This window comes from Scyliorhinus torazame, chromosome 12, assembly GCF_047496885.1.
Source record: "Scyliorhinus torazame isolate Kashiwa2021f chromosome 12, sScyTor2.1, whole genome shotgun sequence".
NCBI lineage: Eukaryota > Metazoa > Chordata > Chondrichthyes > Carcharhiniformes > Scyliorhinidae > Scyliorhinus > Scyliorhinus torazame.
Window position 1 is genome coordinate 200,664,681 of NC_092718.1, and position 16,224 is coordinate 200,680,904.

Consider the following 16,224-nt stretch of genomic DNA (forward strand, 5'->3'; position numbering starts at 1 on the left):
GCAACACGGAAGGCGTCTCGGTCATGTGTGTCACCGGTCTGGATGTCGCCTGGGCACGATTCGTAATGGGGAGTCTGAATGGTCCGCACGTCCCTGCTAGGTTGTCGGAGTTGTGGAAGATTGACAGGTTGAGCTGCTCGACAGTAAGCAGCGTAGTGGCCCACCTTGCCACAGCGTAGGCATTGTCGGGTTCTTGCGGGACATTGCCGCTTTAAACGTGCAGCTCCACAGTTGCCGTACGTCGTGACGTCATGGCATTCGTTGCGCCACTGCGCATGCGCAGTTCGGTCTTGCGTCGACCGCGCCTGCGCATCACGTCCCTCAGTGTTGCCGTAGGTTTGGGTGCGCACAAGCGGGCGAGGCCTCGAAAAGCGCGCAAAATGGCCGCCCTCATCCGGGCCGCGGGCCGGGAGGAACTCGATCGCCTGGACCCGTTCGGCCTCGTGGGGCACCTGGCTCGCCGATCCGGCCGCGTAGGACCCCCACCGCGCCGATTCGGTCTCCTGAAATTGGGCATAGCGGCTAGTCGTGTTTCCGTGCAGGACACAGGCTTCGATTGCGGAGGCTAAGGTGAGGCCTTTTATTTTTAAAAGCTGCTGGCATAGGGTGCCCGAAGCGACCCCAAAAACGATCTGTCCCGAATCATGGAATCTGAGGTGGTGTCATAACCGCAGGACTGCGCGAGGATGCGGAGATGCGTAAGGAATGACTGAAAGGGCTCATCCTTACCTTGCAGGTGCTGCTGGAAGACATACCTCTCGAAGCTCTTGTTGACCTCGCCGTTGAAGTGTTGGTCGAGCTTGAGAAGGACCGTCTTGTATTTGGATTTGTCCTCGCCTTCCACGAATACCAGGGAGTTGTAGACATGGATGGCGTGCTAACCTGCGGTGGTGAGGAGGATGGCGATCTTTCTGGTGTCCGAGGCGCTATCTTTTTCGTTGGCTTCCAGAAAGAGCTGGAAGCGCTGCTTGAATAGCTTCCAATTGACGCCGAGGTTCCCAGCGATTTGCAACGGCTGCGGTGTGTTGACGGTGTCCATGGCGCAGGATGGCAGATTTGTGGGTAGGTATCAAATCACTCCTGGTATAATGAAGTGTTGGGTACTCTGATACACAGACGAACCAACAAGGTTGCGAATGGTACAACGTAGTTTTATTTCAGTCAACTATTAACATAGTAAGCTCTGGTACTCAGCACATGGTGAATGTCTGAGTGGCTGGCAATGAGGTCTGTGCCCTGAGCCGTCTCCTGCTCGAGTGCCCAGGAAGTGTCATGTTCCCTGTTTTGTACTGTGTATGCTCTTGTCTGTGATTGGCTGTAGTGTTGTGTGTGTTGATTGGTCCGTTGATCTGTCCATCATTATGTATGTATGTACGTGCTGTGAAGTTCACCTGAATATCATGACAGCTGCCGGAGGAGGTGATGGAAGCAGGGACGATAGTGATGTTTAAGGGGCATCTTGACAAATACATGAATAGGATGGGGATAGAGGGATACGGACCCCGGAAGTGTAGAAGATTTTACTTTAGACGGGCAGCATGGTCGATGCAGGCTTGGAGGGCCGAAGGGCCTGTTCCTGTGCTGTACCTTTCTTTGTTCTTTGTTCTAATTCCACAGTGGGTAGATTATCTGAGTGCCATTATGTGTGTGTAACCCATAAGGACAAGCAGCATTTATCTGTCACTGTATGCGCCACTTCACTGGAACCACTTGACGCTTGGTTAATGCATTAGGGTTTAAGGAGCGTCTTACGGATGAGAAGTTTAGGGAGGGATATGCAGATACTATGGCCAAGGCTGCTGGAGACCCAGCTGCCAATGGTGGAGTATTGACACTGTGCATGCATAGGCTACTCTATAACAGGGGCATCACTACCAATCCTCCTACCAATCCTGAAATACTGAAGTGCAGCTGATTCAGTGGAACCATACACAGCAAGAACTGGAAGATTCAGGTGAGGAAAGAAATAAGCAAGAAAACAAAAACTTTAAGCATCACTGATATGAGTAAGGGAAAAAAATTGCACTTACTTGGGTGACATCATTAAAAGTGCCATGACCCAGACAACCATTGCTACCATTTCCAAATGACATTATTATCCCTCTGTCTGAAATAGAATAGTAGGAAAGTGTGAAACAGAAGTTTCTGAACAGTTAGGTCTTCTTCTACATATTTAATTGCAGTGCCTAATTCAAAGTCATAATTTGCACTCTCTACTTAACCTAATTCTGGGGCAGCACAGTGGGTAGCAGTGTAAATTCACAGCGCCAGGGTTCCAGGTTTAATTCTCGCTTGGGTCACTGTCTGTGTGGAGTCTGCACGTTCTCCCCCCTGTCTGCATGGGGTTTTCTCCGGGTGCTCCGGTTTCCTCGCACAAGTCCTGAAAGACGTGCTGTTAGGTGAATTAGACATTCTAAATTCTCCCTCTGTGTACCTGAACAGGCGCTGGAATGTGGCAACTAGGGGCTTTTCACAGTAACTTCATTGCAGTGTTTATGTAAGCCTACTTGTGACAAGAAAGATTATTTTTTTAAAAATTAGTAATTCTAAGTATTTTAATCATTCAATAGGTTTGTTTAATACACAGGGATGATCACCATCAAAGATATAGTACAACTCCTACAAAAAAGTAACATCAAGTTCTCCAAAAAATGGGAACAATGCCAAGTAATTATCCAAGACCCAGAGGACATGGCCCAGAAATATATTTGCAGAGTACTTCCCATTAGATTGTCCTATTTCTGAGTTTTCACTTGTAATATCAGTTGAGAATTCACTAAGGCAGGACTAGTTATTCAGCTTTTCATAGACCTTGCTGAAATTCACATAGGTGCCTGACAGAAAAGGAAGCACTCTTCCAAAAAACTTTGAAACATTGTGCTGCCACCATAGGGTTATGCTTAAGATTTTAATGATGCAAGAAATGTTCTCCCTCTGTGCTCTGTGGCAGGCTGAACATTTCATCCGTACCCCCAAACCTCTTGTCCACGGCTGCTCAGCCTAATGGTCACTTAATCATTAGAAGCACCACGATTAAATCTATCTACTGTTATAATCTTAATCGAGACCAGTGACTTTGCAACAGAATCAGAAATCCTAGTTATTTGCTGAAAAAAATGAAGCCAGAATTTTCCAGTTTAAAACAGAAGGGTTTTACTGTACAAGAGTCAAACAAATCACACACTGATTAACATCTTAGATAACCATCTCAGCATATATGTTCACAATCTGTCACAGAGTCCTCCAAAAGTCGGTCTTCCTCACAAACAATTTCAATTCCTCTTCGTTTAGGATTTAGCCTGATCACCAGCTGACAGCACCACAGAATCAACCCAAGTTGCTGAGGCACGGACTTCACCAAAAATGGCACAGGTCTATGCAACCTCCTTAATTCTGCTTATGGTCGTTTGGTTGGTGTGGATCTACTAATGGTATAGTCAAGTAACAGTAACAGCTGTAACAACTGTATATTCAACTATCCTCAGCTCTGGATCTAGTCCCTGCCTGTACTGTACCACTGGACCCATCACCTTCATCACCAAGCTCTGATGGCTCTGTCCCCTTTTATATAGCCTCAAGCAAAGTTTTGAGTTCCAATACAGTCTTAGTTTCCTTAACAAATGGGAGGATCAATTCCCCTTTGCAATTAGGGTCTATCTCAAAAATGTACAAGCTTTAATATTATGATCCCGAACGAGACGCCAACAGTTGGTAGGATACCGGACAGTAGCCCCAATATTATATTTAATTTGGAAAACTGTGAGGAAAGGACACTTCGCTCCAGGAGTGATTTAATGCACAAATAGGGATATGGTATATTAAAACAAACTTCATTACTAACACTGGTTAAACTAACTCCCACAGTCCAAGGATGTGCATGATAAATTGCCCTTAGTGTCCAAAAAGATTGGGTTACAGGGTTACGGGGATAGGGTGGAGGTGTGGGCTTAAGTGGGGTGCTCTTTCCAAGGGCCGGTGCAGACTCGATGGGCCGAATGGTCTCCTTCTGCACTGTAAAATCTATGAACATAAACATCATACAAGAACATTGCTTACAATTACCCATTAAAGAATGCTTAACAATGGCAACAGTAATTAACTGCTAACTTTTGTCTCCACTCAAGCAAAATCCACTTTTAAATACAGTTAGCCAGCCTACCCAGGAATACTTGCTGTACAAATTTGTATTTAATAAACTACTTTGAGAGATCCTTCAGGAAGCAGGTTGCATATTCTTGCCTGTGTCAAACTACTGTTTAACCTGCCAGCCTTTTCAGAAACTGCTGTTCTGTTCACAGGCAAAATCTTTTTAACTAAACTGCTTTGAGAGAAGCTGCTGGCCTATCTACAGTCAAACCTTTAACTGAACTCCAGAAACTGCTAGCCTGATCACAGACAGATCCAAACTGAACTCAATAACTGACTGCTTCAGCCCCTGGTTCCTCCCATTAATGACATCATCTTACTAATGCCAAACATAATGGGCGGGATTCTCCGGGAATTGGCGGGGCCGGCAGAAACAGCACAATGGAGTGGCGGGAACCACTCCGGCGTCGGGAACATAGGCTATTCCATATTCTAAGGGCAAGCTGCCATGCCAGCTGAGGCCAAGAAGTTCAACACAGACCTAAGGAACAAAAAAGCACCGATAGTTGTGACATTATAACCTGAGCTTTTAGTAGAACATTAAACCTGATTAAGTGAATTGGATTGCCTCCAATTTGGTGGGTAATATTTTCACATTTGAAGAGTTGCAGTTTCAAACAGGTTCTACTCAAGCAGAACTTTAACTTCTACAAGGCAGTAAATGATTTCTGTATTGATTAATTGTAGGGGTGCTTTGCTGATTAATTTGTTCCAAAAGGGAGAAGGGCAATTGACAAGTTGAACATATCACTGCACTAATGTTTAGCAAAAACATTTGTAGCTTTAAACAAAAATAAACCCGCAATAGCAAAATAAAAGGGAATGTATCAAAATTATTATGGTAACAATAAAATGTGCTGAGTCCAGATAGCTTCAAACACAGTAGGGTGGGGGGCGGCCCACCTTTGGCTGGCGGTGGGATTTTCTGGTCCAGCTGCTGTCAACGGGATTTCCTGTTGTATATACCGCATGCCGTTTGGTAATCTGTGGCAGCGGTGCACCATTGGCAGGACTGGAAGATCCTGCCAGCGTAAACAGCTGGAAAATTCCAGACAGTATTGCCTAACTTGAATGGAAAGCAACAGAAGGCCAGCACATATCGCACTTCATGACAACTGGACAAAGCGCTTTACAGTCAATTAAGTAATTTTAAAAAATAAATTTAGAGTATCCAATTTATTTTTCCAATTAAGGGGCAATTTAGCGTGGCCAATCCACCTACCCTGCATGTCTTTGGGTTGTGGGGGGGGCAAAACCTACGCAAACACGGGGAGAATGTGCAAACTCCACACGGACAGTGACCCAGCGCCGGGAACGAACCTGGGACCCCGGTGCCGTGAGGCAGCAGTGCTAACCACTATGCCACTGAGCTGCCCTTAATTAAGTACTTTTGAAGGTAGGTCTACCTGTTGTAATGTAGAAAACGCAGCAGCCAATTTGTGCATAACAAACTCCCACTAACAGCAATATGATAATGACCAGGTAATCGGTTGATTGAGGGATAAATATTGGCCAGGACACTGGGGATAACACTCCTGCTCTTTTTTAACAATACAGGCCGTCTGCGGACTTACAACACATTTGGTTCCCAAAAACTGAAACGTTGCAAGTCAAAACATCATAAGTCAGAACCGGTTTTCCTATGGGAATACTGTCTTAAATGGGGGATTGGTTCCTGAACCAATGTGTGATACGCTATTATCGTAAATGTCGCCACATTCCCAGAGGACTTTAGGCTGCTCTCCCCTTTGAGAGCTGACTAGTGGGGATTTAACCCGAGGGTCACCACACCTCTGGGGAGTGGCACGGTTCAGAGGTGGGGACCTTCATGAATAACCTCAGTCGGTGCAGGAATTGAACCCGTGCTGTTGGCATCGCTCCCCATTACGAACCAGCAGTCCAGCTAGCTGACCCCCTCACCCTATTATCATTGCATAGTGAAAGGTTTTTGAGATCTTGCTTCAGTATAATTGCCTTACAGTACTGTATTTCCCATGACATAATAGTGCCTTCACATTCAAAAATACTTTCATATATGAGAAGTAATTCCTGACGTTGTGAAAGGTGGAACATAAAGGAATATATCAGAAGGTAAAGAACAACTGTTCAGTGGCAAGGCGTCGTCAAGTCGAAACTGGCATAGTAAAGTCGCAACAGGGTGTGAATTTATAAACGGTGTAAGTGTCGTTCATCATAATCCGTACATCGCGGAATGTTTATAGTTACTTGGGTACTTTTACACGCACCCGAGCAGGCAGAAGGGACCTTGGTTTAATGTCTCAAAATAAAGATGGCACCACTGGCAGTGCTGCACTCCCCAAGTACTGCACCAGGGTGAGGAGACTGAATTCATTAAATCTTTTGAGCACAAGGAAAATATTTCAGTCAAGTATTTTATCCTACAGGGCAGCACGGTGGTGCAGTGGGTTAGCACTGCTGCCTCACGGAGTCAAGGTCCCAGGTTCAATTCCAGCTCTGGGTCACTGTCCGTGTGGAGTTTGTACATTCTCCCCCTGTTTGCGTGGGTTTCGCTCCCAAAACCCAAAGAGGTGCAGGGTACAAAGAACAACAAAGAACAAAGAAAATTACAGCACAGGAACAGGCCCTTCGGCCCTCCCAGCCTGCGCCGATCCAGATCCTTTTTCTAAGGTAGGTGGATTGCCATGTTAAATTGGCCCTTAATTGGAAAAAATTAATTGGGTACGCTAAATTTATTAAAATAATAAAAAATAGAAAAATAATTTTATCCTACCTGTAAGGCATGCTGTAAAAAGGTCTCCACAAGACACGTGCTTGATTGCCACTCCAGACTGACCTTCCAAAAATCTAGAGATAAACTGGGGCTGAGTTTGTTCCATGGAACCAGGGAGGGATGCATCTCTTGCACCTACAGGAGGAGCCTGAAAAAGAGTAGAGGCAGTTCGAAGCAGATTGAGCATTAGTTAAGGTACTTGCATGAGGAGAGTGATGCTATGTTAATCGTTATGTGCATTATCCTTCCAATATTTATAATTCAACAGTTGCGCAAAATGTAGAAGCAACAGGAAGTCAATCAGGAAACTGGAGAATTTTGTGGAGGGGATTATCGACCTGAAGTGTTAACTAGGTTTCTCTCCACACAGATACTGCCAGACCTGGTGAGTATTTCCAGCATTTCTGTTTTATTTCAGATTTGCAGAATCCACAGTATTTCTCTTTTACATCTGGAGAGCTGTGTATGTACAGTAAAATATTATGGATCTTGCCCTCGATCTCAAGTTCTAAAAAGGCTGCTCCTGGGATTAGCACCGTCACGTCTTCCTAATCTGCTCCTTAATTCATCTGGGCCGGTTGTGCGGTTGGCGAGAGTTACTCCGATGTCTTGTCCTCGGATTCTCTTGCCTCTTTGTGAGGAAATACCTACAGCCAGGAATGCACTTTGTGGGGAATGCTGCCGTCTGCCTCATCAGCAAGATAGCTAGACAGTGCCTACTGACAGGACTAATGATCTTCGACCTGAAAAAGATGCTTCACATCTATTGCACATGGCAGCTTCCCACTCTGTCCCTGTATCACTCCAATTCCTTCTTCCTAATCACAACTTCCATAAACTTCATAAAGTGCTTTGATTGTATGCTATAATATACAAGGCATGCATTGTAATAGCAGGATAATTTTTTTATTTTGAGCGTTGGTTGACGGCAGAATCTATGTCAGGGCATTGTATGAGCTTCCTGCCCATGATGCCATGAGATTGTCACCATTTACCTGAGCCACTAGTAGACTGCTTAATGCCTCTAAAAATGCAAAATTCTTTCAGATCGGCAGTACTGCATTAGTGTCAGCCAGAATTTTGCTCATTCTCTGGAAGAGGGTTTTCAGTCCAGAATCCACTGACCCCACAGGCAGTGTTGGCAGCTGTAATTTACATTTAATCATCACATCTTTTATCCCTTAAACATAAAATTTCTGCACAATTCTCTGAAGCTTACCTCCCACATGATGAGCCGTCCCGATCTGGTCACCCCTGCCTTTTGAGTTCTCCCGGCAGAGACCTGCACTACCTCAGTGTTGAGCATTGGCAGCCTGAGAGGAGAAATGATCCCACTTCCCCAGGTATACACAGTGGAAAGGGGAAGGGGTATTCCTGACTTACTGGAGTGTGCAAGGAACCCACCTGCCATCACAAAATAGAAGGAGAATTTGAAATCTGATTTAAGTGCACTGTACGTTTAGACTATCAAAAGATTTATATGACAATAAAATATGAGTGAATATCTGCTGGGTAATCTATTTTGCTGGTTAATCTTTGTGGCAGAAAATATAATGTTTTCAGTAGTAAGTTTTGAAGTTGCAGTGACAGTGTCTGCTTTTGTTTTAATACATTTAGAGTATCCAATTAATTTTTTCCAATTAAGGGGCAATTTAGCGTGGCCAATGCACATCTTTGGGTTGTGCGGGCGAAACCCACGGAGAATGTGCAAACTCGACACGGACAGTGACCCAAAGCCGGGATCGGACCTGGGACCTCGGCGCCGTGAGGCCGCTGTGCTAACCACTGCACTACCGTGCTGCCCGACAGTGTCTATGCTACCTGGCGTTATACTAAATAATGTTGTTCTTCTCAATTATATGGACTTTGGGTATGGAACCACAATCTCAAACTTTGAAGATGATACATAATTATGTAGCATGGAGATGACCGCAAGTAATTTCACAAGATATCTGTGGGTGAGGGAATTAACTTAATTTCCCCTTCACCGTTTCCTGGATGACTCCAGTGTTTTCACTTCCTGGTAGATATCCCAATTGTTAACCACTCTTTTCTTTAATTTAGAGAACCCAATTCATTTTTTTCAATTAAGGGGAAATTTTAAGACGGCCAATCCACCTACCCTGCACATCTTTGGGTTGTGGGGGCGAAACCCACGCAAACACGGGGAGAATATGAAAATTCCACATGGACAGTGACCCAAAGCCGGGATCGAACCTGGGACCTCGGCGCTGTTTGTTAATACTCTCAGATGTTGGGGAAACCAAAACTTCACAAACTGTATTTTTCTTTTAAAAATTGAAAGGCCATTGCATTATTATTATTTGGACGCTTGAATTTTCTTTTACTAAAAGATCATCGCGGGATTCTCCGTTCAGGGCTGGTTTAGCACACTGGGCTAAATCGCTGGCTTTAAAAGCAGACCAAGGCAGGCCAGCAGCACGGTTCGATTCCTGTACCGGTCTCCCCGAACAGGCGCCGGAATGTGGCGACTAGGGGCTTTTCACAGTAACTTCATTTGAAGCCTACTTGTGACAATAAGCGATTATCATTTCATTTTCCTGAGACTAAGTTTGACTTCGGGATAGAGTTTGCGAACTTCCACAACAGCAAAACTGGCGCCGCACCTGGACTGATTCAGCGACCGTTGAGGGCTAGCATCGGCGCCATGTGGAACATCGAACATACAGTGCAGGCCATTCGGCCCATCGGGCCTGTACCAACCCACTTAAGTCCTCACTTCCACCCTATCCCCATAACCCAATAACCCCCTGTCATGTGAGAGTACCTTTAAGACATGGATCTTTAAGCAATGTACCTTTAAGAAAACAGTGATGGACTTCCGGTGACGGCGGGCGGGAGGCAGCCACACAATGGAGGGCTCCCGTTCGGGAACGGGATTTTCGGGGCTTTAAGCCCGGTCCCAGGGTCCACGGAGGTGGCAAAAGCAGGGAGAAGGCACAGAGGCGGAACAGTGAAGGAAAATGTCGAGGGTGAGCAAAAAAACGGCCGTAAAGAAAACAGCTGAAGGTCCGTCGGGGAGTGGAAAGGTCAACGCGGGGTCACCAAGGAAATGGAGGCTGGAGCACCAGGGGAGGCCGCATTGCTTACGGCTGAAGAAATAACTAAGGTGATGGGTGCGGAATTCGAAAGGCAGTTTACAAAATACATGGAGACAATGAGGAAGGAGATGAGAGAGGTTTTGAGTGTGCTGGTGGAGGAGGCGATTTCCCCGGTGACGACGGCGGTGGCGAGCGCAGTAGCGGAGGTGCGGGAGCAAGGGGAGGCGCTGAAGGAAGTGGAGGAGACATTATTGCAGCACAGTGATCAACTTACCTCGATGGGGAAGGAGATGCGGAAGGTGATGGACATTAACAAGGATCTGCGAGGAAAAATGGAAGACCTGGAAAACAGATCCAGACGACAGAATTTGAGGATTGTGGGGCTGCCCAAAGGAGTTGAAGGACCGAGGCCAACTGAGTAATTTGCCGCAATGCTGGCGAAACTATTGGGGGAGGAGTAGGATCCCTCCCGATATGAACTGGATCGGGCTCATCGGTCGTGGAGGCCTGTACCAAAGCCGAGTGAGCCGCCAAGGGTAGTGACTCTGTGCCTCCGTAGGTACAGTGTGAAGGAGAAGGTCCTGTGCTGGGCCAAGCAGAAGCGGGTGGTGCAGTGGGCTGGAGCTGGTATACGTGTATACCAGGACTTTACGGTGGAGCTGGCGAGGAGGCGGGCTGTCTTCAACCGGGTGAAGAGGGCACTGTACATTAGCAAGGTGCGGTGCGGCATTGTATATCCAGCGAAGTTGAGGGTGACTTACAAGCTCAAGGACGTTTATTTTGGAACGGCGAAAGCAGCAGAGGAGTTTGCGAAGGCAGAAGGACTGTGGCAGAACTGAGAAATTGAGAAATGGCCATGTGCCGATGTAACCTCATGACTGTATTTTCTTCTTTTTTGTTTCACTGCGTGCGGGTGTATGGGCTAAAGGAGCCAATGTTGTATATATTTGGACAAGGGAAGTGGTGGGACTTTCACTCGAAGGGAGGGCTCTTTGGGGTGAAGGTGGATATGCGGGGTTTGTGTGCTAAAAGGGGATTTCTGGGCTTTCCTGGGGCCGGGCAAGGGGGAAAGGGACTCGGGCGGGGGCCTCCACGCAGGCCGGTTTAAGCCGGCCAGTGAACAGGAGTGAGGTGGGGGGAGGGGCTACGACCATCGGAGCCTGGCAGAACAGGGTCCGAGTGGTCTAGCCGGGGTGGAAAGTTGGGGTGAAGGAACCAAGGTTGGGGGAGGAGTTTTCCAAGAGGCAGTGGATGGGTGGAGTTGGAGACTGGGGGGGGTGGTGTTTCCAACTCTTGGGTATCATGTACGGTACTCTTACAGAGGTTGGATGGCGTTGAGTGTGGGGGTGGGGGGGGGGTGGACTCTATAGGTTAATGGTGACCATGGGCGGTCCCGGACTCCTTTTTCTTTATCTCCTTTGTTTTTTGTTTCCACCGTGGGAGGGTTTGTTTTATTGGATGCATATATTGACAGGTGGGCCGTTGTTTGGGGTGGTGGGAGGATGGGATCGTTGGTATTGTTAAGGGGATTGATTTTGTATTTGTTACCATTTACTGATTGTGGGTGGGGTGTAAACTTTGAAGGAAAATGTGAAAATAGAGAATAAAAACATTTAAAAAAAAAGAAAACAGTGATGTCAGAGAGTGGGAGGAGCTGAGGTCAGGTCAGCCATTTTGCAGTTTAGTTTTGCAGTTTGAAAAGAGCTTGGGAGTGTCGGTGTTTGCAGTGAGCTGGATCTCTGCCATGAAAGACTATCTCTGGATCATTTGGGTGATTTAAACCCATAAATGTAAAGCCTTTAACCTGATGTGATTCTGTTTAAAGGTGTTAAGTCTCTTGGAAGTTTGAAGGAACATTTTGAGGAATTATTTACTGTTGCAATATTTTCTGAGTTATCTTTGAAGTAAGGGGTGTCAAGAGATCCAGTGTTTATTTAAGATGTTAAGTTGAGTTCATGGAATAAACATTGTTTTGTGTTTAAAAACCCACGTCCATAATTGTAATCCCACAATTGTAAAGCAACAAATACATTAAAGGGAGAGGTTGGTTGAACTCCATGATATATTTTGGGGTTCTGAAAACGCCTCGCCCATAACACCCTACTAACCTTTTTGGACACTAAGGGCAATTCAGCATGGCCAATCCACCTCACCTGCACGTCTTTGGACTGTGGGAGGAAGCCGGAGCACCCGGAGGAAACCCACGAAGACACGGGGAGAACGTGCAGACTCCGCACAGACAGTGACCCAAGCCGGGAATCGAACATGGGATCCTGGCGCTGTGAAGCCACAATGAGAAACGAAGAATTCCACCCCATATGCTCACCTTTGGCTGGGACCAAGCATGCCTTTACCAAGAAATCACCTGACCAGCATGGTTCATGAGAGGGGGAGGGGGAGAAAGAGCTGTTTGCGCTGCAATTAGTTTAATTGATGGAAAATAAACTGGTTTAAAGGCAAAGGCTAGTGATTTACTGAAAAACACATGACAGAGGTGAGGTATAAGTTTTGAATTTAAAAAAGAATTCAGCTGGGAATGAGTGGAGAAGGGGAAAAGCTAACCAGCTTAAAATTCTCGTTGCCTTGCCTGAAACCGTGAGATTGTCAGTATCCTTCTAAGAATCCTCATCGCAGTGGAACTTGTTTATATTTGGAAAGGAAACCAGAGAGGCGAAGACGAGAAGGATTTATCCAGCCGAAGCTAATTTCGTGAGAAACCCCGGGTCTTGACCGGGACGAGCGATCTGTCTGCACACGAGGGAACTCCAGATCGACAGCATCAAAATCCTACAAATGTTGTTCTTTTTTCCTCCCCGAAGTGTACTCCTCAACCGCCCTTTTGGCAGCAATGTGTGTGCATATCTGTATGCACACATGCATTGGGGAATTTTAAAAAGAATAAGTGGCTATACTTCCAGATTACGATTGTGTGGTAACCAGTTTTTGCATTTAAATCAATCACTCTGCAGTTTTTAAATAAAGCCTGGCTAAAGTCTTTTTTATTCAGGGTGAAGATAAACAATTAGCTATTTTGTTGGTGACTGAATTAAAGTTATACTAATGTTGCAACCTGTGGAGAAGTGGGGCTAGATGAACTGCACAATCCTCCCATGATTTATTTTTAAATTTAGAGTGCCCAATTATTTTTTTTCCAATTAGGGGGCAATTTAGCGTGGCCAATCCACCTACCCTGCATATCATTGGGTCGTGGGGGTGAGACCCACGCAGACACGGGGAGAATGTGTCAATCCTCCCATCCCATCATAACAGTGAGGGTGGCCCAGTGTCAATCCTCCCATCATAACAGCACGGTGGCCCAGTGGTTAGCACTGCTGCCTCATGGCGCCGAGGTCCCAGGTTCGATCCCGGCTCTGGGTCACTGTCTGTGTGGAGTTTGCGCATTCTCCCTGTGTTGCATGGGTCTCACCCCCACAACCCAAAGATGTGCAGGGTAGGTGATTGGCTGCACTATTTGCCCCTTAATTAGAAAGAAAAATAATTGGGTAGTCTAAATTTATTTTTAAAAATAACAATGAGGAATAATTTCCTGATATGAGCCCCAAATTTACTATTTGTTTTATACAAGCTGCATCTTTAATTCTCCCGCTCCCATCCTATGCGCCAGTTTAATTTGATGGAGTATTCCATCCTTGTAATTCTACAATATCACAACTCAGATGAACGTTTAAGCCAGGAAAAATGTCACGTTGCTTGAGCCTATTCTTCATAATTCAGTCCACCGAGCTTGAAAATCTTGACCAAAATAAAATGGTCAGTTTGATCATGATATCCTCTGATTTGTATTCCACTCTCCTGGCTATCTAATTCAATATTCTACATACTTCGGGAAGGCAGAGTGAAATTGGTAGATTGTAAAGATAAATGTCAGATAAAATGAATGTGGAGAAATATGAGATGTGACATTTTAGAAGAGAAAATATTTTTTAAAATACATTTTTATTAAGAAACGTTCTTCAAATCTACAAGCATATTCAAAGAACAATTACTCTTTAAAATAAATTTAGAGTACCCAATTATTTTTTTTTCCAATTAAGGGGCAATTAGATGTGGTCAATCCACCTACCCTGCACATCTTTGGGTAGTGGGGGTGAGACCCATGTAGACATGGGGAGAACGTGCAAACTCCACACAGACAGTGACCCATGGCCAGGATCTTAGCTAATGGGACGGCCCCCACACAGAGTATCCTTCATCAAAAGTCCCAAATACGAACCAGCCCCCCCCGCCTCCCAAAACCAACTTTATTATCTCCAAAGGAAAGAGAGAAAAAAAAACACAGAAAGAAACCTGAATAATAGTCAGCCCCATCCCTCCAACCCCTACAATAAAATTCCCCATTAAGAAAAAACTCCAAAACCACCCAATAAACACCCCATCCAAAAACCAGAAATCACCCATTCGCCTCCATACAGAATCACCCAGCCAATGCAAAAAAACATTTATCTCGCCCCAGTCCATTTCTCTCCACGAACACTTCAGCGTCCTCTGGAATCTAAAAGTAATAGTTTTTTTAAAAAAAGTCACATGAAAGCATGTGGGGTAAACCACGCCAAATTGAACCTTACTGCGATACAATGCAGCCTTGGCCTTGTTAAATGCAGCATGCCTCTTGGCCAGCTCCGCTCCAACATCCTGATAAATTCTCACTGCACGATCCTCCCATCTGCAATCACGATGATCCTTTGCCCACCGTGAAACTCTTCTTGTCCTGAAAGCTGTGAAAGCGCAAGACGATTGCACGCAGTTGTTCACCTGCACAGGGCTTCTGCCTCAACGACCTGTGGGCACGATCCAGCTCGGGAGGGGTCACCATTTCCAAACCCCCCCCCACTCCCCACCATCTTCCAAAACAACTGCAACATTAACTTTGTCGGGCTCTGGTCCTCTAGACCCCGTCCGGCAACCCAGCCACCCTCAAGTTCTGTCTATGAGACTGATTTTCCAAATTGTCCACTTTGGCCCTCAATATTTTGTTATCGGCCGCCACCCGAGCCATCTCACCATCCAGGGCGGTGATCTGATCACTCTGCCTCGGCAGAGCCACCCCCACCTCTTTCAGCTCCACAACCTGCACCTTCCCCACCTCGTGCAGCTTAGCCAAGGCCGCTCGAATCAAGGACATTGCTGCCTCAAATCGTCTTCTCATGGTCCCCCGAGACCTCCCGGCGTAATTTCTGTAGCTCCGCCACTAAAATCTCAACTGTTAGTGGAGTGGAACCTGATACTACAACAACATCCGCTACTTTCGGTTCCAGACAGGACCCTCGAAGCTTTCAAATTCAATGCAGGTTTTTTCTTTTTCTGCTGCCTGGTTCAGTACTTTTTGAGCATCCCTTTGATGTGGGACACTAAACCCATCAATAAAAACTTGAGCTCAAGGTTTCTCCAAATATTGGGCAAAAAGGCCTTAAATAAAGTTTTCTGATTGGAGCCACCTCATGTGCAACTTCTCCCCTACATGTCACCTCCCGACGACTTGGAAGAAAAAAATAAAGAAATAAAAGAAATGAAGAGGTGGAAGCGAATTATCCACTTGTAGGTCCTGAAAATGCCCTTTTAATGATGAAGACCACCTCCATGGCCCAGGATATGTCCAGACATCCTCCTTCTCCTTTTATGGCTACAGCCAATATTGCCCCCAACACACCTCCACGTAGCCATCTACATGCAGTACATATATGCAGAATTAAAGTCAGGCTATATACAGAGACTTCACTATTCCCAGTTAGAAATGGAGGTAATTGGGTAATTCCCTCTGTGTGGTTTATGCATGTAGTGTGTATTATGTAACCATCCTCCACTCACTTCACTTTGCTGGAGAAATAACCTTGCTTTTATTGGGAGACTTTGCTGCAGCTTGTAGAATCTAATTAGACAGAGTTTCTGTTTGTTTTGTTGTGAAATAAGTAGCTTGCTATAAATACTGCTGTAAATGTCATTCCACTTGCAACTAATTCACAGACACAATGGTATCTCACTTGGTTAAAATTAAAGCCCCAGAAGACATTTAGGACCTTTGGTTCCCTCCGCACTAACTACTTCCAAACAGTGCAAAGTGCGAAAGATCAGCATTTACATTTTTTTTACATTTAGAGTACCCAATTCATTTTTCCCAATTAAGGGGCAATTTAGCGTGGCCAATCTTCCTACCCTGCACATCTTTGGGTTGTGGGGGCGAGACCCATACAGACTTGGGGAGAATTTGCAAACTCCACACGGACAGTGACCCGGGGCCGGGATCAA

General features: G+C 45.7%; 1 protein-coding gene across 7 annotated transcripts in view; it reads right to left on the reverse strand.

Annotated features, from left to right (window-relative positions):
- nek8 (NIMA-related kinase 8) overlaps positions 1-16,224 on the reverse strand; it is a 110,134-nt gene that overhangs the window by 48,218 nt on the left and 45,692 nt on the right. For all 7 annotated transcript variants that reach the window (XM_072469659.1, XM_072469653.1, XM_072469652.1 and 4 more), the window contains 3 exons: positions 8,118-8,302; positions 6,899-7,046; positions 2,031-2,107 (listed from right to left, as the gene is read on the reverse strand). In XM_072469659.1, coding sequence (XP_072325760.1) covers positions 2,031-2,107; positions 6,899-7,046; positions 8,118-8,302 — 410 coding nt within the window. The remainder of the gene's footprint in view (positions 1-2,030; positions 2,108-6,898; positions 7,047-8,117; positions 8,303-16,224) is intronic.